Below are 25,586 nucleotides of genomic sequence, written 5' to 3'. Positions count from 1 at the left end.
GAAGGCTTGATTCACACAGTCTCCTCTGAACAGTTGATGTTGAGATGTATCTGTTACTTGAACTCTGTGAAGCATTTATTTGGGCTGCAATTTTTGATGTTGGTAACTCTAATAAATTATGCTCTGCAGCAGAGGTAACTCTGGGTCTTCTTGTCCTGTGGCAGTCCTCATGAGAGCCAGTTTCATCACAGCGCTTGGTGTTTGCGTCTGCACTTGAAGAAACGTTCAAAGTTCCTGACATTTTCCACATTGACTGACCTTCGTGTCTTAAATTAATGATGGACTGTCATTTCTCTTTGCTTATTTGAGCTGTTTTTGCCATAATATGGACTTGGTCTTCTACCAAATAGGGATATCTTCTGTATACCACCCATACCTTGTCACAACATAACTGATTGGCTCAAACACATTAAGGAAGAAATTCCACAAATTAACAAGAAACACCTGTTAATTAAAATGCATTCCAGGTGACTACCTCATGAGGCTGGTTGGGAGAATGCCAAGAGTGTGCAGAGCTGTCATCAAGGCAAAGGTACCTTGAAGAATCTCAAATATAAAATGTATTTAGATTTGTTTAACACTTTTTTGGTTACTACATGATTCCATGTGTTATTTCATAGTTGATGTCTTCACTATTATTCTACGATGTAGAAAATAGTTTTAAAAAAATAAAAAAACCTGGAATGAGTAGGTGTCCAAACTTTTGACTGATACTGTATACAATCATTGGCAGGAATACCAAGTACATGATGCTGCTCTGCAAAGAGCTTAAGAGGCTCACTAGCAGATCCCACAACAGGTAAATGTCACTGACTGAGCAAAGCCATAAAACGCTTCCAAACCATTTAACAGTACAAAATCCTAATAAAATGTGGGCAATAGACCATGTGTATGCTGTACATCATTAACAACGTTGGTATTCTTAACTCAAATGAAGCCACATTGTGTGACTGATCATAAACTTACTGTAAGTTCATTCGATTTTTACTCACCTAAACCATTAAAGGGATAGTTCGTGATTTTAGCAGAGGCCCTTTATTTACTTCCCCAGAGTCAGATGAACTCATGGAAGTCCAGTATAAAAGGACTTTAATAGGTAGTTTCGCGAGCCAAGGCTAACTAGCGTTAGCGCAATGACTGGAAGTTTACGCAAACAGCTAGCATCCAGTCATTGCGCTAACGCTAGATAACGATTGTGCTAATGCTAGTTAATAACTTCCTTAAAACTGCACGCAGGTACATACAAATGGTATCCACCAGTTAATCGGACTCTGGGGAAGTAGATGGAGGGCCTCCTCATTACCAAAATCGTGAACTACTCCTTTAAATGTGTTGAACCCATGACATCTCCAATGATTATGAAAAATCAAGGTAGGTACCCTCCATAAAATTCACCATAGAAAATATATCTCTTTGAACAGCTAAAAATGTCCCATTTAATTAATTGGCATCAATACAGGAGTCTGAGGTAATAATGATTGAAATATTGGTATTCCTATGAGGGGCTGGCTAGTGAGCTACATATTTGTATTTAGTATTACAGAAAATGTTAAATGTTTTTGCTGTAAATCTATATATAAAATCGATACTTCACCAATGAGGAAAAATAATAAAAAGCCATTTATTTTTCACACAGCACAGGCACATACCGGTATGTATACCCTTCCATCCTAATAAAACCTTAATAAATGAGCCCCTGAAAAAAAAGAATCCCTGAATAGAACCAAAAACACACACTAAAAAGGTCTCTGAACAGTGGTTGTAAAACTCGAGCTGATAGCTCCAGTGTGTTGGAAGGCTGAGGCAGGCACAGCAGTGTTTTAGGCTAGTTAGATAACATGAGGCACGCTCAGTCGATCTCTGGCATGCACCTGCAACATTTGGCCATTCTGCTCTGCTTCTTGGGTTCCCTGAAGCCATCACTGTCCCCTGCGTCCAGCAGTCCATCCTGGTAGTTACCATACTCAGCAATGGCATCCTCCACTCGTGTGATGTAGAGCCAGCTAATGATCACGCCCAAGAACTGCAAACACAAGGAGATTCAGAGATGGGAAATAGAGTCTTGAACTACACCCTTGTGGAAGATGACCTTGCTTTAGCAAGCACTAGTTCAATGTCAAATCGGCATAGGCAAGGTGCAATAGATGGTATAAAATACAGTATATACATATATGAGTAATGTTAGATATGTAAACATTATTAAAAGTGGCATTATTTAAAGTGGCATGGTTTAAAGTGACTAGGTCTCAGTGTAGGCAGCAGCCTCTCTGAGTTAGTGATAGCTGTTTAACAGTCAGATGGCCTTGAGATAGAAGTTGTTCTTCAGTCTCTCGGTCTCTGCTTCGATGCTCCTGTAACGACCTCGCCTTCTGGATGGTAGCGGTGTGAACAGGCAGTGGATTGGGTTGTTGTTGTCCTTGAGTATCTTTTTTGCCTTCCTGTGACATCGGGGTGCTATAGGTGTCATGGAGGGCAGGTAGTTTGCCCCCAGTGATGTGTTGTGCAGACCACACCACCCTCTGGAGAGCCTTGCGGTTGAGGGCGAAGCAGTTGCCGTACAGCCCGACAGGATGCTCTCGATTGTGGATCTGTTAAAGTTAGTCAGGGTTTTTGGTGACTAGCCACATTTCATCCTCCTGAGGTTGAAGAGGAGCTGTTGCGCCTTCTTCATCACAATGTCTGTGTGGGTGGACTATTTGAGTTTGTCGTTGATGTGTACGCTGAGGAACTTAACTTTCCACTTTCTCCACTGCTGTCCCTTCGATGTGGATAGGGGGGTGCTCCCTCTGCTGTTTCCTTAAGTCCACGATCATCTCCATTGTTTTGTTGATGTTGAGTGAGAAAGATTGGGGTACTTTGGATCTACAGGGCATTTACCAACCACTGCCTTTTTTCTTTGGGGGAGGTGGTTGTCAATAAGCAATTTGTTCTGTTTCACATCATGACATTTTGTCCTTGATACAAAATACATTTCAAAAACGTTAACAAAATTGTCTGAAGCATGCATTTAACCAAAAGCACAGACCTGAGACAGACGAGAGCTACAATGATCTATGAACAGACAGCCACAGCTTGTGCTGATTCTAGAGCTTAAGCTACATTATGTTCTCTTACTGCCAGCAGCCTCTTAGATGGAATCCTTGTGGGTGTATGTTGAAAGTATTCAACATAACATCAGTAGAAGAGCTGTAGCCAGCAAGTCAAGTCAGCTATATCATTTTAGTTTCATAACTCATTGACTGAGGGGTCTGAAACTCAGACATAAGAAAAGTCTTGAACAGATGGCTAATCAAATCTAAGGCTGTCTGTCCACTTGTTCAACCTTGGCCTGTTTCAAATAAACAAGTATCTGACAACTTCTAGAAAACGATGTGCAGAAGTCCATGTGTTGTTGTGATTCTGGATGGCCAGATAGAGAGCAACAATGACAAGAAGCTGCCATGTGAGGAATCGTAGGTGCCTCGTTTCAGCTAGTTTTATCTTGTTGTTGATGTCTTGTTTTGAAGTGTTTTAACTCAAATTCGCTAACTAGCCACCAATTGTAACAATGTATTTGAGAGACAAGTGCTGATTTGTGCAAATGTAATTACATTTTCATTGTCAACAATCTAAACCAACCCTGTCTGTTTAGCCCCATAGTCGCGCATAAAACGAGTTTGCTGCTCAACAACCAACCCGTCTATGAAAACCAACCTCATTTTATCAGACAGTCTCAAAGTATATAATGTACAGTATGTGGGAGGATTGCTCAAATGACTAGATTACATTGAATGATTAATCCTGTGGCAACATCAATAAAGCATTAGTAGCTCAATCGAAATACCCTCAAATCAATAACATATGGGATCTCAGGGAAAGACTTCATTCGACGACTCACTTTTGCCTAGATGTACTATAGCTTCAGGTGATAGAGATCATCATTTATTCCCAGAGACAGGCAGCCACAGCTCCTTCCAATCAATAGAAAGTGAGTAGACAATGGACTTATTGATTAAAAGTGCCAGTCAGAAGACTTAACCCTTTTTACAGCCCTTACTGTGAAAAATAGCTGTCTTTGGTCAATACCGTCTTTGGTCAATACCGTCTTTGGTCAATACCGTCTTTGGTCAATACCGTCTTTGGTCAATACCGTCTTTGGTCAATACAGTCTTTGGTCAATACAGTCTTTGGTCAATACCGTCTTTGGTCAATACCGTCTTTGGTCAATACCGTCTTTGGTCAATACAGTCTTTGGTCAATACCGTCTTTAGTCAATACCGTCTTTGGTCAATACAGTCTTTGGTCAATACAGTCTTTGGTCAATACCGTCTTTAGTCAATACCGTCTTTGGTCAATACAGTCTTTGGTCAATACAGTCTTTGGTCAATACAGTCTTTGGTCAATACAGTCTTTGGTCAATACAGTCTTTGGTCAATACCGTCTTTGGTCAATACAGTCTTTAGTCAATACCGTCTTTGGTCAATACAGTCTTTGGTCAATACAGTCTTTGGTCAATACCGTCTTTGGTCAATACCGTCTTTGGTCAATACCGTCTTTGGTCAATACAGTCTTTGGTCAATACAGTCTTTGGTCAATACAGTCTTTGGTCAATACAGTCTTTGGTCAATACAGTCTTTAGTCAATACCGTCTTTGGTCAATACAGTCTTTAGTCAATACCGTCTTTGGTCAATACAGTCTTTGGTCAATACAGTCTTTGGTCAATACCGTCTTTAGTCAATACCCTCCAAGTTGTGTTCCCTCCAATGCTACATGTGATTGTAAATATGGGGAACCATCTACAGGGCCTTCAGAAAGTATTCACACCACTTTACTTTTGCCACATTTTGTTGTGTTACAGCCTGAATTTAAAAGTAATTCAATTGGTCACTGGGGCTTACCATAATGTCAAAGTGGAATTATGTTTTAATTTTTTTTATTTTTACCAGTTAATTCAAAATGAAACAACCCTGAAATGTCTGTAGTCAATAAGTCTTCAACCCCTTTGTGTAGTAAAAATAAAGAAACCGTGTAAGGAGTAAGTGTGTCCAAACTTTTGACTGGTACTGTATATAGTTATTAAATATGAGGATGTTGAATCAACGTAGAAAACTGTTTGGATATACTAAAAGTAAGGGAATATAATATTTTTTTCACCCAACTTTGAACCTAAATCCAATGTCATGGTGACATTTTTTGTTGTTTTGACTTGAATTCAGGTTACTTGACAACTGAACCGAATGTAAATCAAAAATAGACATCTGATAGACAAATGACATCTGTGCCCAGGGGGTTGTGTTTTGAAAGGAGATCTGTAGTATTTTCTTAATTGGCTCGAGGTGAAAATGTAGCGGCCAATAAAGATTTCTAATTATTTAATATTTAAAAACAACAAAAGTCCCTCTAGATAAACTTAAAATTGTATTTGTATTCCTTGTTTTCAGAGGAACAGATTGCATTTGGACACATAATTAACATGTGACGTATTCTGTCCTTCACAACAAAGTCTCAAAGACACTGACGCATACAATTTTCAAACTTTTTGGTAACCAAAGAACAATCTCCATCTTTAAATATCTACAAAAGGTGTATCCCTGTAGCGCTCTCCATCCCTTTTTCTACAAGATACAAGTGGTAATATTGCTAATAAAACATAGCTAATTATCAGGACATTTTATGGAGCATGTGGTGAAGCAAGGCTCGTGGGACCATTATGAAACACCTTCTCATCTGCATCTTCACCTTCTCATCCGGAGAAAATGTTCCTTCCGGACTTAAGTGCCTAACTAATCACAGCTATGGTAGATGAGCATGTAACAAGGAAGCCCTTCAGGTTCCCTTACTCATGAAGGTCACACTTCAACAGAGAGGCTTCAACATCGAACCTACATGGACAACAATAGATTTCTTCAATGCATTCAGCTCAAGTCAGTTATTGAGAAGATTCTTGCTTATGTCCCCCAACCTCCCTTACCCCAAAACGGCCTCATGATTAGTTCTAAGCTGTAAGGGTGGAACAAGTTATACACTCATCGAGACTCACTGCTGTGGAAATACTGCTCTGTCTCGGCCCATCTATAAGACACTGTGGAAAACAACAAATTAAAGCTATGTCTCCATAGGGAATTCATGTGTATGGGGAGATCAACCAAATATGTATTCTATGCAGTGGAGAAGCATTCCTAACTGGGAGGCCCATCCAGCATGCCAAACACACTCATATTCAGAATGTATATACAGCGCATTTGGAAAGTATTTAGACCCCTTGTCTTTTGCACAGTTTGTTACATTACAGCCTTATTCTGAAATGGATTACATTTTAAAACAGCTCATCAATCTAGACACAATACCCCATACTGACAAGGTGAAAACAGGTTTTTAGACATGTTTGCAAATGTTTAAAAAAACAATACCTAATTTAGACCCTTTGCTGTGAGACTTAAAATTGAGCTCAGGTGCATCCTGTTTCTATTGATTATCTTTGAGATGTTTCTACAACTTGATTGGAGTCCATCTGTGGTATATTCAATTGATTGGATATGATTTGGAAAAACACACCACTGTCTATATAAGGTCCCACAGTTGACAGTGTACGTCAGAGCAAAAACCAAGCCATGAGGTCGAAGGAATTGTCCGTAGAGATCAAAGACAGGATTGTGTCGAGGCACAGATCTGGGGAAGGGTACCAAAATATGTCCGCAGCATTGAAGGTCCCCAAGGACACAGTGGCCTCCATCATTCTTAAAATAAAGATATCGTTTGGAACCACCAAGACTCTTCCTAGAGCTGGCCGCCCAGGCAAACTGAGCAATCGGGGTAGAAGGGCCTTGGTCAGAGAGGTGACCAAGAACCCGATGGTCACTGACAGAGATCCAGAGTTCCTCTGTTGAGATGAGAGAACCTTCCATAAGGACAACCATCTCTGAAGCCCTCCACCAATCAGGCCTTTATGGTAGAGTTGCCAGACGGAAGGCACTCCTCAGTAAAAAGGCACAAGACAGCCCACTAGGAGTTTGCCAAAAGGCACCTAAAGGACTCTCATGGAGCCCTGTTTCATAATATTACCTTTTATCCGAGCTGCTTGCCGTAGTTCTGAAGTAATTGCGAGAAGAAGAAAAAACAGGCCTTATTTCAGGGCATTTTTCACCCTGTCACCTCCTATTAGTTACATTTGTGCCAACAGCTAGAATAACTCAAAAAGCTCTTAATACGATCTGAGAAACTACGCTCACAGAATTTGAAGGTGTAAATTCAATGTTGCACATTTGTCCCATTTTCCCTCTGTCCTTGATAATATGGACATGGAATTGGAAACCAATAGAAAGTGTCTAATGTGCCAATCCATGACTTGTTCTGAGAGTCTGAGTTTAGAAACTGATAAGGAGGATGCATCCTCCTCTCTAGTCGAGATATGAGACCACTATAGATGAGACCATTATAGATATAGTTGAAGTCGGAAGATTACATACACCTTAGCCAAATACATTTAAACTCAGTTTCACAATTCCTGACATTTAATACTAGTAAAAATTCTCTGTCTTATGCCAGTTAGGATCACCACTTTATTTTAAGAATGTGAAATGTCAGAATAATAGTAGAGAGAATGCTTAATTTGAGCTTTTATTTATTTCATCGCATTCCCAGTGGGTCAGAAGTTTACATACACTCAATTAGTATTTGGTAGCATTGCCTTTAAATTGTTTCACTTGGGTCAAAAATTTCAGGTAGCCTTCCACAAGCTTCCCACAATAAGTTGGGTGAATTCTGGCCCATTCCTCCTGACAGAGCTGGTAAATCTGAGTCAGGTTTGTAGGCCTCCTTGCTCGCACACACTTTTTCAGTTCTGCCCACAAATCTTCTATAGGATTGAGGTCAGGGCATTGTGATGGCCACTCTAATACCTTGACTTTGTTGTTCTTAAGCCATTTTGCCACAACTTTGGAAGTATGCTTGGGGTCAGTGTCCATTTGGAAGACCCATTTGCGACCAAGCTTTAACTTCCTGACTGATGTCTTGAGATGTTGCTTCGATATATCCACAATTTTCTTTCCTCATGATGCCATCTATTTTGTGAAGTGCACCAGTCCCTCCTGCAGCAAAGGACCCCCACAACATGATGCTGCCAACGCCGTGCTTCACGATTGGGATGGTGTTCTTCGGCTTGCAAGCGTTCCCCTTTTTCCTTCCCCCAGTTGTTGGAAAAATGACTTGTGTCATGCACAAAGTAGATGTCCAAACCGACTTGCCAAAACTATAGTTTGTTAACAAGAAATGTGTGGAGTGGTTGAAAAACTAGTTTTAATGCCTCCAATCTAAGTGTATGTAAACTTCCGGCTTCAACTGAAAATTATAAAGATGAATCCATTATAGAAACCGATAAACTCCACCACAAAAAAACACATTTTTTCATACCATTATGTGGAAACCTGTACCTGCCTTCTGCTAGAGCCATTAACCAAGGTTCTGAGCCCATGACATCGCTGTGTTAATCATTAACTGTGTAATATTGGTGAACATCAAATGTCAGTCTGACATGGTGGTTAACTCTTACCTGGGGGAATAAGATGCCAAGCAGCAAGCCAGCCATTATCTTATAGTTATCCATGAGCCAGATGAAGACAGCATCAGTACAACCTCTGATGTAGATGACATTCTGCAAGGCCAGCCTCTGACAGGAGGGACAGAATGTAGTGTAAACATGTGAATGGCAGGCCTTTATGGGGATAGGGGTTTGCAGCATCCTCAGCACCACTACTTGTAGCCTTCCTAACAAAATACATGAGGTTTTTAACTTGGTCAACATAAATAATATTCATCATTTTGGCTTTGACCGAAACGCATTTAGATGCATCTGTAAATGATGGGCAAATTAACATTCATGGATATAGTCTACTGAGAAGAGACAGGAATAGGAATGGTGGGGGTGGAGCACTGTACATTCAGAATCATATACCTTTTAAGAGAAGGGATGACCTTAATGTATGTCAAATAGAGGCACTATGGGCTCAGGTACATCTGCCTCACCAGGCACCCATATTGGGAGGATGTGTGTATAGACCAGATAGGTGTCCTATCTGGATAACTTATGTACTGGGTTTGACCAGGCCACAGATACCAACAGAGATGTATTTATATTGGGTGATTTTACTATAAATTGAAAGGATCACAATAATTCGAATATAACAAAATTGATGAGATATGCCAAGAACTGTGATTTGAAACAAATGGTTAATGATACTACTAGATCATCAATTAAGCAGGGTAGCCTAGTGGTTAGAGCGTTGGACTAGTAACCGAAAGGTTGCAAGTTCGAATCCCCGAGCTGACAAGGTACAAATCTGTCGTTCTGCCCCTGAACAGGCAGTTAACCCACTGTTCCTAGGCAGTCATTGAAAATAAGAATTTGTTCTTAACTGACTTGCCTAGTTAAATAAAGGTAAAATAAAAAAACATGCATTGATCTGATTTTCTGTAATATACCATTGCAATGCTTATAATCCAGATCAATGCCAGTGGGCTGGACAGACCATAATATTGTGACCATAACCATGAACACCAAGGTTCCAAAGAAACCCCCTAGGATTATGGTTAAGAGAAATGTTTAAATGTTTTATCATGAGCTATTTCTAAATGATTTGGCTGCTGTACCCTGGGAGCTGATTCATCTAGAGGATGATTTAAATCACGCTACAGAATGTTTTATTGATTTGCTCATTGAGGTAATGGACCATCATGCCCCTATAATAAAGAGTACAGTTGGTGCCCGTCCATCTCCATGGATTGATGATAAACTGGGTGAGGCTTTTTCTCAAAGAAATATGGCAAAAGTCTTAGCAGTCAAGTCAAAATTAGAAATTGATGAACAGAATTATAGAACATTACGTAATTATGCAGTTAAATTGAATCGAAAGGGGAAAAAAGTTATTTTACAGCAATGCTTTAACTGATTGTAAAAATGATTCTAAAAAGGTATGGAACACATTTAAGGGCTTACTTGGTACATCTAGCTCATGCCCATCTAGTGTGGAGGTTGACGGGAAAATAATAACAAAACCAGTTGATATTGCCAATCATTTTGCAGATTTTTTAACAAAGAACATGTATTTACTGAGCAACAATGTAAACATACATTATTCCAAACAAGCTATTGTCCAATGGATTGATGATCATATTATGAGCAACAAGATCTGCTCTTTTAGTCTGCAAACGGTGTCAGTGGAGGAGGTGTTAAACCCATTAAAGTCATTACCTGATGGTAAATCTACAGGTTATGGTCTTATGGACAATTTTTTGCTTCGCTGTGCTGCTCCACAGATTGCAGTTCCACTGAGATACATATTTAATTGGTCACTGGAAAAGGGGATGTTTGGAAATGTATGGAAGCATGCTAAACTGTCCTATTCCGAAAGACTGCAAAGAACCCATTACTCCTGCCAATAGTCGACCAATTAGTCTACTCCCTACACTCAGTAAGATATTGGAAGGTATTGTGAGTAGACAAACATGGGAGTACATGGAAAAGAATGATCTGATTACAGCCAATCAGCATGCTTATCGCAAAAACCATTCCACTACCACTGCATTGGTGGACATGACTGACCAGTGGCTCAATGCTATGGATAATGGCAGGTTCGCTGCATTGGTTGACATGACTGACCAGTGGCTCAATGCTATGGATAATGGCAGGTTCGCTGCATTGGTTGACATGACTGACCAGTGGCTCAATGCTATGGATAATGGCAGGTTCGCTGCATTGGTTGACATGACTGACCAGTGGCTCAATGCTATGGATAATGGCAGGTTCGCTGCATTGGTTGACATGACTGACCAGTGGCTCAATGCTATGGATAATGGCAGGTTCGCTGCATTGGTTGACATGACTGACCAGTGGCTCAATGCTATGGATAATGGCAGGTTCGCTGCATTGGTTGACATGACTGACCAGTGGCTCAATGCTATGGATAATGGCAGGTTCGCTGCATTGGTTGACATGACTGACCAGTGGCTCAATGCTATGGATAATGGCAGGTTCGCTGCATTGGTTGACATGACTGACCAGTGGCTCAATGCTATGGATAATGGCAGGTTTGTAGGTGTACTATTTTTAGATTTCAGTGCAGCATTTGATTTAGTGGATCATGAAATAATTTTGACCAAATTAATGCATTATGATTTTAAGGAGGTAGCATTGAATTGGGTACAGTCATATCTAACTAACAGGAAACAGTCCACCTATATCAATGGTTAATTTTCTTCCCCTCATGTGTTAAACTGTGGAATAGCACAGGGCAGCTGCCTTGGGCCACTTCTCTATTTCATATATACCAACGACCTTCCCTATACCTTAGCCGAAACTCAAGCTACTATATTTGCAGATGATACTACAATTTATGGAGCAAGACAATCGGTTCAACAGGTACAGCAAGCTTTACAAGGAGATTTGGAGAATATTAGGGAGTGGGTTTGGATTGTTTTAAGGTGGAGATATGGTTCTTCTGTTGCAGTCATGTGCAGTGTTCTTGGTTGGTCATCAATCAACAAGATAATTGAAAAAACATGCTTATTTTATTTCATAATTTCATCATTTAAAATGGCCATGTTCTATTCACAACGGTATTCAGTTGGTAAGAGACAGACATTCCGTAAATACTAGGAATAGATTGTCCACCATCTATGTGTTATCCAGACAGAAAAAAGAAATAGGCAAAATAACATTTTGATTTAGAGCAATAAAGAAATGTAATAAATTAACTGAGCAAACTAGAAACCTTTAAATATATACATGTAAACATTATTTTAAACCTATTTAAATATAATACATAGAAATGCTGTGGGACTGTAGTAGATGAAGAATCAATCTTTTTTTAGATTGAGTATTTATTGGGTCATTATTTTATAGTATATTATGTATGTTTGTAATAGTGTGTTATATGTGAAAATGTGTTTGTATTATAAATTGTATTTTAATGTTTAAGGACCCTTGGAAGATTAGTCCAAATGGGGACTAAAAGAGATACAAATCAAAGGAAATAAAAAAATGAACTATGAATACATGTGATATGGTCTTTCAGACATGTTTAAAAAGCAAAGATTCATTTGACACTTTGGTTATTGGTCGCCACTGTTCCTGACAGCGGTACACATAGGTTTCACATTTAGACTTTCACATTTAGAAATTGAGCAGGTGAGAGACATTGAGACAACATTTCGATCAGACAGTCTTACCTCATTTTCAAGGACCTTATATCCACATAGTGTGTTGGCAACTTCATTAGGCTGAAAAGGAGCAAGATAATACTATGTTAAACGGATGTAACATATTTCTGAACATTATTGGCAGGTTACACAAGCATATTTGAAGTTAGGATACATCTTTTGATGAGGATTATCCAAATAATGTGGCATTTAAGAATCAACAATCTCCACTTGCTTTTCTCAAACAGAGAATCAAACAGTCTGATGCTTGTGTGTAAAAAGTTGTGGGAAAGTGAATAAAATGTCTAAACGTGGGAACCCTTTGACTTGTCGATCTTCTAAACAGATGTTAGAAATATTAGATCTCATGTCAAAACAGGCTCAGAAGCCCTGGTGTAGTTGAACTATTTTAGAAGTTTGGTCCTTTGGGATGTAGCCTGGGCAAACATTCCACTCTTTGTCATGCTAATTACACAGAGTACAAGGAGTGGAATGTCAGCAAAACAGGTTCTGGATTTCAGGCTACTTGGCTCATGGGAGTCCAGCTAATAGCTATTATCCTTCAGAGAGAGAGCGCACAAAAATCAGTCATCGCATTAGGGAACGCAAAACTCGGCATGTTCATGTTATTAAATGGACATGTAGGCCAATATCCAGCCAGAGGACAAACTCAAAAGAGCAATCAATAAACCTAATTTAAAATATTAGCTAAGACCTTGATTTAAATATTAGTAAGCAATGCTACAGAATGCTCAGTTTTTCAACATTTTTGAAAGAAAAGGCAAGTTGAAACAAGTTGTTAAACATTGCCAAAACCACCGCTGGGGCCCACAATCCATTAAAAGGTACAAACAGTAGATGATAATAAGTGAGGGAAAACACACAACCCATCAATGCAGCCCTGAATGACCTACACCAGAGAAATCGACTGTCCCTCAAAAACAGACACCTACCTCTTTTTATAGACAAAATGATGCTGTTAGAACTTGTCCATTATATTTTACTTGAATGAATTCCACTTGAATGATAAAAGGTATACATTATTGAGGGTATTTTGACAGAAATATCCCCGAGCAACTGTGGTCTTTCAATCTCTTGCTCATTAATGACAGCTACCGTGGAGGAGGAAATGTGTGATATGATAGCCAGCCCATGGGCATTTTGACAGGCATTTATTTTTATTTTTTGGAAACTTCAGGAGAGTTGTCAAGTACAGGCATTTCTCAATAGACTGAATTTATGCTTGGCATAAAACGACAAGAACTAAGATAGACATGGTCCAGACTGTTTTTTATTCCTTTCAGAGACCGGATTTGAATTGTGGACAAACAATGCAAGATTTTTTGTCTCACGCTTTTCTGTGAAGCCTTGTGAGGTGTCAATATCTGGAGTTTAGAGATGAGAGAATACATTAAGCCAGATAGGTAGGGGATTTTCCCTGAAGTTTCTCTGCTACTATATCTCAGATCCCAGCGACTGACTGAATATATATATATATATTTTTATTACATTTTTTTTATTTAAATGCAACCTTTAACTAGGCAAGTCAGTTAAGAACAAATATACAGTATATCACAAAAGTGAGTACACCCCTCACATTTTTGTAAATATTTGAGTATATCTTTTCATGTGACAACACTGAAGAAATGACACTTTGCTACAATGTAAAGTAGTGAGTGTACCAGCTTGTATAACAGTGTAAATTTGCTGTCCCCTCAAAATAACTCACACAGCCATTAATGTCTAAATCTCTGGCAACAAAAGTGAGTACACCCCTAAGTGAAAATGTCCAAATTGGGCCCAAAGTATCAATATTTTGTGTGGCCACCATCATTTTCCAGCACTGCCTTAACCCTCTTAGGGATAGAGTTCACCAGAGCTTCACAGGTTGCCACTGGAGTCCTCTTCCACTCCTCCATGACGACATCACGGAGCTGGTGGATGTTAGAGACCTTGCACTCCTCCACCTTCCGTTTGAGGATGCTCCACAGATGCTCAATAGGGTTTAGGTCTGGAGACATGCTTGGCCAGTCCATCACCTTTCTCTCAGCTTCTTTAGCAAGGCAGTGGTCGCCTTGGAGGTGTGTTTGGGGTCGTTATCATGTTGGAATACTGCCCTGTGGCCCAGTCTCTGAAGGGAGGGGGATCATGCTCTGCTTCAGTATGTCACAGTACATGTTGGCATTCACGGTTCCCTCAATGAACTGTAGCTCCCCAGTGCCGGCAGCACTCATGCAGCCCCAGACCATGACACTCCCACCACCATGCTTGACTGTAGGCAAGACACACTTGTCTTTGTACTCCTCACCTGGTTGTCGCCACACACGCTTGACACCATCTGAACCAAATAAGTTTAGCTTGGTCTCATCAGACCACAGGATATGGTTCCAGTAATCCATGTCCTTAGTCTGCTTGTCTTCAGCAAACTGGTTGCGGCCTTTCTTGTACATCATCTTTAGAAGAGGCTTCCTCCTGGGACGACAGCCATGCAGACCAATTTGATGCAGGGTATGGCATATGGTCTGAGCACTGACAAGCTGACCCCCCACCCCTTCAACCTCTGCAGCAATGCTGGCAGCACTCATATGTCTATTTCCCAAAGACAACCTCTGGATATGACGCGGAGCACGTGCACTCAACTTCTTTGGTCGACCATGGCGAGGCCTGGTCTGAGTGGAACCTGTCCAGTTATACCGCTGTATGGCCTTGGCCACCGTGCTGCAGCTCAGTTTCAGGTTCTTGGCAATCTTCTTATAGCCCAGGCCATCTTTATATAGAGCAACAATTATTTTTCTCAGATCCTCAGAGAGGTCTTTGCCATGAGGTGCCATATTGAACTTCCAGTGACCAGGATGAGGGAGTGTGAGAGCGATGACACCAAATTTAACGCACCTGCTCCCCATTCACACCTGAGACCTTGTAACACTAACAAGTCACATGACACCGGGGAGGGAAAATGGCCAATTGGGCCCAATTTGGACATTTTCACTTAGGGGTGTACTCACTTTTGTTGCCAGTGGTTTAGACATTAATGGCTGTGTGAGTTATTTTGAGGGGACAGCAAATTTACACTGTTATACAAGCTGGTACACTCACTACTTTACATTGTAGCAAAGTGTCATTTCTTCAGCGTTGTCACATGAAAAGATATACTCAAATATTTACAAAAATTTGAGGGGTGTACTCACTTTTGTGACATACTGTATATATGGAGAAAGGTCAGAGGTGCACAGCTGGAGAAAATCATGAGCTTGAATTAGAAAACATGCACATTTTGACTTGCTATTTCAGCCACAGGTTAAAACTTGAAATCTTTGAGACAACATTAGATAAAAAGGTTTGCATGTCCATAAGCAATTTAATAAAATAGACTGAGTCTTTTTTTACCTTGCCATTTAAAATCAACACAACATATTAGGGTTGAGAGCCATCAACACAACATATTAGGGTTGAGAGCCATCAACACAACATATTAGGGTTGAGAGCCATCAACACAACATATTAGGGTTGAGAGCCATCAACACAACATATTAGGATTGAGAGCCATCAACACAACATATTAGGGTTGAGAGCCATCAACACAACATATTAGGGTTGAGAGCCATCAACACAACATATTAGGGTTGAGAGCCATCAACACAACATATTAGGGTTGAGAGCCATCAACACAACATATTAGGATTGAGAGCCATCAACACAACATATTAGGGTTGAGAGCCATCAACACAACATATTAGGGTTGAGAGCCATCAACACAACATATTAGGATTGAGAGCCATCAACACAACATATTAGGGTTGAGAGCCATCAACACAACATATTAGGGTTGAGAGCCATCAACACAACATATTAGGGTTGAGAGCCATCAACACAACATATTAGGTTTGAGAGCCATCAACACAACATATTAGGGTTGAGAGCCATCAACACAACATATTAGGGTTGAGAGCCATCAACACAACATATTAGGGTTGAGAGCCATCAACACAACATATTAGGCTTGAGAGCCAGATCCTCGTACAGCAGCATGTCAGCATAAGCCCCCTGTCCCCACCTGCCTTATGTTCTCTTTGTACTTTTTAAGAGCACAAAGTGGTGAGTGACACCCTACTCTCAGAGAGAGAGGGAGAGGAGATGGTAAAGGCTCACATCCACAGACCACATGTTTTGTGAGTGCTACGTCTCCCCTCCCAGAGGGCCGGCGCACCGTGCCTGAGGACAGCCTGACCTGATGATTCCTGGCAGTTCCTGTTGCCAGCTGTTCCAGCTGATGATCCAGGGCTGTTTTTACCTGACTGCAGCTGTGCACCCCTGACCTAACTTCACCTGGCGCGCTACCTTGTCCCGGACCCCTGCTGATTGATGGATTGTGCGTACCTTACTTAAACATTCAATTGCTTTCTCAGCAAATGAATAATGCAATGTTTTTTCACAGTCAGATTTTTTTTGTCAGAGTTCACAACATTAATATTTTCAATAAATGTTTCTATTTAGCTATGACTGAGAACCAACTCACAGCCCCATGATATTGATTAACAAAGATCCCGATGACCCTCTTTCCCCATGTGGAATGCTTCTGGCAATGGTTGATGACATTAAAACAAGTAAAATGTTGACTGCTGCCTCTCACCAGATAAATTAAAAGCAATACAATTGCAAGTATTGCAAGCTGTGATAGTGAATTGTGATGGCATTTGAGCCCCTCGGCCTCAGAAACAATGAAAAACACTTTAAAATGACTGGTTTGTGTTTATATGGAACTGTTAATCAATAATAAAACATAATGCAAGTCCTTTATACTTCAAAACCTATATGTTGATGCATTGTTTAAAGTACTAAGGGCAAGCAAATTGGCTTGTCCCAGTAGTGATGAGTTCTAGTGACATTTTTCAGATTTAGAGATATTTATTTTAAATGCTAGAAAATAAACAATATATTGTATAGCTCAATAAAAGCAAATAAAGCTATTAAAATACTTTAAAACAAACATATGTCCAAGTTGTCATTGGTGTTACCAGGGGCTCCCGAGAGGCACAGCGGTCTATGGCACTGCATCTCATTGCTAGAGGCGTCACTACAGACCCTGGTTCGATTCCAGGCTGTATCACAACCGTCCGTGATTGGGAGTCCTATAGGGCGGTGCACAATTGGCCCAGTGTCGTCCGGGTTAAGGTTTGGCTGGGGTAGGCCGTCATTGAAAATAATAATGTTCTTAACTGACTTGCCTAGTTAAGTAAAAGGTTAAATAAAATACTGCCTTGAAAAATCACTTATTATAAAGGTATACAAGGACCTTGAGCATTCCCTCCAGTGGCAAACTTATCAGAGGGGTCTTTACTAAAGAAATGCATTAGTTAATCCCAGCCTTCTAGTAGGTCATCCATTTGAGGATTCCATTGATAATTTGGTGTGCCTAAATAATTATTTTTGGTGTTACTCAATTTAATTGAAGAGAAATTATATTGTGAGCAAAATCATTAAATCATATCACTTTAGTAAATTATTTTGAAATGGTTACGGACCTTAGATTTGAGCATCTGTGGCCTCCATTTAAGAAAATCCTCAATTACCTATTTGTTATTGTCGTTACTACTCCTACTGGTGACACAACGTTATCATCATGATAACAATAGTCGATTTAGAATGGGAAGAGGTACCCAAATAAATTACAATGAAAAGAATGCAATGCCAAAATGCCACCGCAATTAAAGAATGTGTTGTTGTTCAACATACTGTTGAATGTAGGGCTCAGAATAACAGAGGGGAACAAATGTCATAGGAGGCATCTAGAGATACAGAGATCAAATCTAAGCTACTGATGAATAGTTTTCGACAAGTATGCAAATGTATTAGGGGACATACAGTGCTGCTATGGATGTGGTCTCCAACAAGGCGGCAGGTAGCTAGGCGGTTGGAGCGTTAGGCCAGTAACCAAAAGGTTGCTGATTCGAATACCCGAGCTGACAAGGTGAAAAATATGTCGATATGCCCCTTGAGCACTTAATCCTAATCTGCTCCAGAGGTGCCATATGACTATGGCTGACCCCGTAAAACACATTTCACTGCCCCGGTGTATGTGACAATAAAACATTCTCTGCTGAAACAATACAAGGCTAAACAGTTCAGTTGAGTGTAAATAACCAAAACCTGATTCAGTTTTCTTTCCACCAGACACTTGTCAGAAGAAAATGTGAAAATGTGAAAACGGAGGGTTGCTGGCATCATTATCCCCTATGCTACCTACCCGCTGTTTTGTCCTTAAGCAAGAAACTCAACCCCCCAAAACTGCTCCACGGTCACTGCTCTGCTGAGTTGACCCCAGCCTGTCATGTGTGTTTGGTTGGGTACTGTGACAGATTTATTATATATTTTTTTCATCCAAATTTGCATTAAAATGGATTTAAATAACAATCTATTATATTGTAATTTGCATTATGAGCTCTCGATGGAAGAGCAGCAGAGACCTTGTTTTCGAGGCAGCAGGTGTAAGGCACTCCACAAGCCAGCGGTCCAGGAGCTGTACAGTTATGGTACATGTTCACTTCCCAGTCTTTGTACTCCTGCCCTCCACAACATTTGAACTGTAAAGACAGAACAACAGACAGAAACAAACATAGTTGTATTAACAATCAAAACAGTTATAGAATGGTAGGCCGATAGCAATATTCCAAAACATCCTGTTTGCAACAGCACACTAAAGTAATACTGCAAAAAACATGTGTTATGTTTGGGGTAATTCCAATACAATACTGAGCACCACTCTCCATATATTCAAGCATAGGGGTGGCTGCATCATGCTATGGGTATGCTTGTAATGATTAAGGACTGGGGGGGGGGGTTTCCAGGATTAAAAAAAACAAACAGAATGAAGCACAGGCAAAATCCTAGAGGAAAACCTGGTTCAGCTTGCTTTCTACCACTAGGAGATGAATTCACCTTTCAGCAGGACAATAACCTAAAACACAAGGCCAAATCTACACTGGAGTTGCTTACCAAGACAGTGAATGTTCCTGAGTGGCCGAGTTACAGTTTTGACTTAAATCTGCTTGAAAATCTATGGCAAGACCTGAAAATGGTTGTCTAGCAATGATCAACAAACTATTTGACAAAGCTGAAGAATCAAACAAATAATAATGTGAAGATATTGTAATATCCAGGTGTGCAAAGCTTTTAGAGACTTACCTAGAAAGACTCAACTGTAACCGCTTCCAAACTGCGCTACGCCACTGGCCTATACCTTGATCCCGCTTTAAAAACACACAACTTTAAAGCCTTAATTAAGAGGTCAAAAACTATTTTATGCCTACACAGATACACATACTCAATATGTTTTTAACAGGTCCTTACATCATGCACAACAAGTGGCATAACTCTCAGCTTTACCACACTCTAGCATGCCATTTGCTTATACATTATTTTTGAAGCATAGAACTATAGCCTTATAAAGGGCTTCAAATCGTTGTTAGTTTGAACTTCAAGTACAATTTCTAACTTTTCTGCTCTGGTACAGCACGGTTGGTTACACGTTGAGCTTTTGCAATTACTATAATTTACAAGAGCTGAGATACACACTGTGGGTCTGTTTTGTCTTCAATACCTTAAAAAGGCTCTTAAAAACACGTAGAGCAATTTGCTAGTACCTATTTCAATTAGCTGGATAGGATTCTCTGAAAGTTTTAAGTGTACTTTGCCAGAAGCTATAGCATGATGGGTGTGAAACATCATTTGGTCATTTAGAACCCTGTAAAGTTTCAGTGAAGGGATCAAAATTAAAACTTATTGAGAATGTCCAGAGGTAAATTCCATATTTTACTTGAATAATATGGATATTCACTATTCTGCATTCATTCATTGAGCCAACTGCTCTCATGGCGGAATGTATGAATAAATATTAGTCCGCTTTTTTTAAAAAAATTTACGAGCAGCAGGATTCCTATGGCAGTCCCCCAACTCATTTGAATGTCTCTCTGAATCTCAAATGCAGCTAGGGTAATTACCTCAGCATTTAGATAGTTCCAGTAAACTAGACACTCTTAGTAGAGTGGCTTTTTAAATGGAGATTGTAAGAGAATCATTTAGAAATCAGGGCATCTTTACATATAAACATATTTATTCCTGAAGAAACCCCCCCCCCAAAACAACATGGTTGTAATGATGGAGAACTAATGAGGTGGAGTGGCTCTGACATGATTGAGTTACAAGCACATGAGGTAGAGAGCTTGTTTGTGCTTAGGGAGATTAGCAAGTAACCTTTTTCTCCAGCAGATTCTACAAGCGCTATGCACCAACTCAATGGTTCACCACAGAGACCATGTAGGCAGTACAGACTAACATCAGAGTGTAGGAACTAACCCAAGCTAAAGCAATACTAGGCCTACTCTAGAGATCAAGAAACAAAAACCGGCCTGTGCTAAAAGTCAAATGTTTGTTTTGGACACACGCAAAACCTTGAAGCGAAATATCACACCGCGAGCTAGAAATCTAATTCAGCCATCTAGGGTTCTGGCAAAGAGGCTTGAGATACATGCATCCATTTGAGTGCTATTAAAATACCCTGCTATAATTACAGCCATTAGATACATAAGCAATGACTTGGAATAGCAGAGACCTTTGCTTAAAAGCATAAAGACTGTCATTGAACATTCACAAATGTTTTGCATGTGGTTGCAAACTCATTTTAATAGTGTACCTTTTCACAGTCCTGTGAAGTGAACATTTTTTATGCAAATACATTTGCAGATGCCTCAATCCAGTGGCAGAAAGTCACGTCTCCCTAAAAAGCTGTGCCTCGGACGCCACTAAACCCATCATGAAAGACATCCTACGGTACACAGTACAATCATTTCCCCCATCGAACCTGCTTCCATCCGAGTGACCACTTCCAGAGGCCGTCTCCAACTTGGCTGGCGAAACGCCTCCGAGTTAAAAGCAAATTGAACTACACTTACTCCCTCGCACTCTAAAAATAAGTCCAACGTAGACTCAAACACTGTCTAATCTGAAGCAGTTCAACATCTCACCATAAACCTGCACTTAAGAAAAAAAAAATCTGCGAAAATCCTGTCAAAGTACCTAGGGGGGGGGGGGGGGGGCTACTACAAACTCTTATTCAATAGTCAGTTTAGAAACAGTTTTCCTTTCTATTGACTGGAAGGGTTTTCAAGGCTATAACAAGGAGACAGCAGCATTCACTCAATGCAGTTGTATTGATTTACCTCCCATCAACAAGTCCAAACTAACACCACTACCTTCCTCAGTGGGGATTGTCAAAGCTCCTGTGTTTGACGTGGTTCAGGATATGGCAAACACGTCACAGTTGGAGAGAATTGAGACAGAATGACACATTAATATTCTATTATGGGAGACAGACCTGTCCTCCAACATTCACAGAAATAAGTAGTTATTTCCTTCAACGTTTTCCATCCTACAAATGGCTTGGTGTTTCTCATGGAATAAAATATTTATAAGTATAATGCTCAAAATAAATCCCATTGCTTGTGTTTGATTTAAACATAGGTGACTTTTCGATCATCAGTAGTGAAAAAGAGTTCAACACATTTGGTCAAGGTTAGGTGTGAGAATGAGAACTCCAAACGCTGCATGGACAGCATCCATCGCCCTCCAACCCAGTAGGAATCTTCTAATTACAAACTGCTCTTCGCCCTTGAGTTGGGCAACCATCATGTCACAAAGTGAATAATCCCAAATTACATTTGATCAACAGAAATGGAGGGAAAAGTTGGCAAACAGTTTCAAAGAAAATCCACTTATTTTTCAAACAGAAATCTTACCTTTCTCTGAACAAAGTCCATGATGTTTTTGAAATCCAGATCATCGTAGTAATTCACCATTCCTTTGCGAATGTTTTTGTTTAAGAGATCCACTGTCTATGGTGGGAAAGTAAAATAGAGGGTGAAATGTATTAAGACTGTAGGATTGAGATATTAGTGTGTAGGCAGCATTATAACAATTGAATAATTTAAAAAATGGGGAACTCTTTACTGACAGACACTCTTCCTTTATTCCTCCTCTCAATGAAAATTATCCTGACTTATGCATTTGACCATTGGAGGATTAGTTACTGTTGAGATTTGAAAATGGCAATTCTCTCTACAGATTAGACTAGTCATTGCTGTTTAAACATTTACCTTAAATATTTATGAAATAGTGAAATGCTGTGCTATTATTTTTTTCTATTTGTTCTAGAACTTTCTCCCTTGTTTTTCATCTTCTCCCAAAAAGACTACTAGGTTTTCTACATCTAATCTTCAATACAGATCAAATGGAAGTGTGCTTATCACACTGATCTTGTTCTTGTCATTGACACATCAGGAAAGGGTCATAATACAAGAAAAAATATGAACTCGTTGATTTTGTATTATTGATATCAGCAGATCAAATTAAGGGTCTCACATTCTCAGAAGTTTGTGGCTTAACAATGTAAAGGCCAGAATTTCAAAACGCAAATGGTAATTGGAATATCATAGACAATACATTTGAAAATGCCCCTACATGGAAACCACAAGTGGCAATCTGATATCAAATTTGCGGTCAGTATCCATGCCTGAAATCAACAACTGATTTTGTCCCACTACGTTGACATATTGTAATGTATACGTTTCATAAACTTGTTGGCTCTCCAATGTAAAGTGGCAATCAGCAGTAGAAACAATAACAAAGTGTCTCCCAGCCACCGTTTCGGTAAAAAGCTGAAGGATGGGTCTGGAAAAATATAATAACACTCAAAGTCAGACAGAGCCATGCAAGGATCCATGATATGAACATTATAGTTTTCACCATCTTGAGGCTATATAGTGTTTGTTTACATTCACTTTGTTTACAAACACTGGAGTAAAACAAGCTTATATTTTGGGCTCTCATGAGGCATTTAGAAGTTATATTCTTCAAGAAGAAATGTGTACATATCATTAATGTATATGTCCAAAAATGGATGTAGCAGCTGGTGATTGCCCCTTTAAAATCAGAACTTTGCACAAGCCCAGGTAAATGTTTCCAATAAGAGACAGCATGTATATAAATACAAAGATAATTTGTAAGAATTCAAATAGCGTCACAGATCTTCATTGTAAAAGGGTTTAAACACTGTTTCCCATGCTTGTTCAATGAACCATAAACAATTAATGAACATGAACCTGTTGAACGGTCGTAAAGACACTAACAGCTTACAGACGGTAGGCAACTTAGGTCACAGTTATGAAAACTTAGGACACTAAAGAGGCCTTTCTAATGACTCTGAAAAACACCGAAAGAAAGATGCCCAGGGTCCCTGCTCATCTGTGTGAACGTGCCTTAGGCATGCTGCAAGGGGGCATGAGGACTGCAGATGTGGCCAGGGCAATAAACTGCAGTGTCCGTACTGTGAGACGCCTAAGACAGCGCTACAGGGAGACGTGACGGACAGCTGATTGTCCTCGCAGTGGCAGACCACGCGTCACAACACCTGCACAGGATCGGTACATCCGAACATCACATCTGCGGGACAGGTACAGGATGGCAACAACAACTGCCCGAGTTACACCAGGAGTGCACAATCCCTCCATCAGTGCTCAGACTGTCTGCAATAGGCTGAGAGAAGCTGGACTGAAGGCTTGCAGGTCTGTTGTAAGGCAGGTCCTCACCAGACATCACCGGCAACAACATCGCCTATGGGCACAAACCCACCGTCGCTGGACCAGACAGGACTGGCAAAAAGTGCTCTTCACTGAAGAGTCGCGGTTTTGTCTCACCAGGGGTGATGGTCGGATTCGCGTTTATCATCGAAGGAATGTACTTGTACTCTGGAGCGGGATCGATTTGGAGGTGGAGGGTTCGTCATGGTCTGGGGCGGTGTGTCACAGCATCATCGGACTGAGCTTGTTGTCATTGCAGGCAATCTCAACGCGATGCATTACAGGGAAGACATCCTCCTCCCTCGTGTGGTACCCTTCCTGCAGGCTCATCCTGACATGACCCTCCAGCATGACAATGCCACCAGCCATACTGCTTGTTCTGTGCATGATTCCCTGCAAGACAAGAATGTCAGTGTTCTGCCATGGCCAACGAAAAGTCCGGATCTCAATCCCATTGAGCACGTCTGGGACCTGTTGGATCAGAGGGTGAGGGCTTGGGCCATTCCACCCAGAAATGTCAGGGAACTTGCAAGTGCCTTGGTGGAAGAGTGGGGTAACATCGCACAGCAAAAACGGGCAAATCTGGTGCAGTCCATGAGGAGGAGATGCACTGCAGTACTTAATGCAGCTGGTGGCCACAACAGATACTGACTTTTACTTTTGATTTTGATCCCCCCTTTGTTCAGGGACATATTTATCAATTTCTGTTAGTCACATGTCTGTGGAACTTCTTCAGTTTATGTTACAGTTGTTGAATCTTGTTATGTTCATACAAATATTTACACATGTTTAAGTTGGCTGAAAAAAAATGCAGTTGACAGTGAGAGGACATTTCTTTTTTTGCTGAGTTTAGAGATTAAACTCGTAATCATAGATTTTCTCTCAATAACGTGATATAATTGGGATTTACAGTACCTGATGCCTGAAAACCAGAGCCAGGATGCCACCGAGGAGCTCCAGAATAAGACAGACTGTCAAGGTGTAGAGAAACTAAAAAAACACATTTAAAAAGGTTAATCCACAGAACAGTCAAGTTTAAATGGTTTAATGGACATTTGGTTAGAGTCCTTTTGATCTGACACAGCACCAGCTGTGCCATCAGAGACTCTGGGTTCGCGCCCAGGCTCTGTCGTAACCGGCCGCGACCTGGAGGTCCATGGGGCGACGCACAATTGGCCTAGCGTCGTCCGGGTTAGGGAGGGCTTGGTCGGTAGGGATGTCCTTGTCTCATCGCGCACCAGCAACTCCTGTGGCGGGCCGGGAGCAGTGCGCGCTAATCAAGGTTGCCAGGTGCACGGTGTTTCCTCCGACACATTGGTGCGGCTGGCTTCCGGGTTGGATGCGTGCTGTGTTAAGAAGCAGTGCGGCTAGGTTGGGTTGTGTATCGGAGGACGCATGACTTTCAACATTCGTCTCTCCCAAGCCCGTACGGGAGTTGTAGCGATGAGACAAGATAGTAGCTACTAAACAATTGGATACCACGAAATTGGGGAGAAAAAAAATATATATATATTTTTTAATTTTTTAAATAAAGGTCGTCTTGATAAGATACTATAGTGTATATTTGGCCTTGTGTTTTAGGTTATTATCCTGCTTTAAAGTGAATGTGTCCCAGTGTCTGTTGGAAAGCAGACAACCAGGTTTTGCCTGTGCTTAGCTCTATTACATTTATTTTTATCAACAACAACACAAATATCCCTAGCCGATGACAAGCATACCCATAACATGATGCAGCCACCACCATGCTTGAAAATATGAAGGGTGGTACTCAGTAATGTGTTGTG

At 40.5% G+C, this 25,586-nt stretch overlaps 1 protein-coding gene across 2 annotated transcripts in view; it reads right to left on the bottom strand.

The window, feature by feature from the left end:
* Positions 1–1,700: 1,700 nt before the first annotated feature.
* Positions 1,701–25,586, bottom strand: part of LOC109888671 (tetraspanin-15) — a 32,915-nt gene continuing 9,029 nt past the window's right edge. The window contains exons 3-8 of one of the 2 annotated variants that reach the window (XM_020479834.2): positions 24,718–24,792; positions 21,964–22,059; positions 18,637–18,753; positions 12,203–12,253; positions 8,529–8,645; positions 1,701–2,023 (exon numbers count right to left, since the gene is read on the bottom strand). In XM_020479834.2, the coding sequence (XP_020335423.1) occupies positions 1,850–2,023; positions 8,529–8,645; positions 12,203–12,253; positions 18,637–18,753; positions 21,964–22,059; positions 24,718–24,792 (630 nt within the window). In that variant the 3' untranslated portion in view covers positions 1,701–1,849. The remainder of the gene's footprint in view (positions 2,024–8,528; positions 8,646–12,202; positions 12,254–18,636; positions 18,754–21,963; positions 22,060–24,717; positions 24,793–25,586) is intronic. The other variant, XM_020479836.2, reaches the window with a different exon arrangement.

Source organism: Oncorhynchus kisutch, linkage group LG25, assembly GCF_002021735.2.
Source record: "Oncorhynchus kisutch isolate 150728-3 linkage group LG25, Okis_V2, whole genome shotgun sequence".
Classification (NCBI taxonomy): Eukaryota; Metazoa; Chordata; class Actinopteri; order Salmoniformes; family Salmonidae; genus Oncorhynchus; species Oncorhynchus kisutch.
Note: the sequence above shows the minus strand (reverse complement) of the source record. Positions and strands in the feature narration are given on the sequence as shown.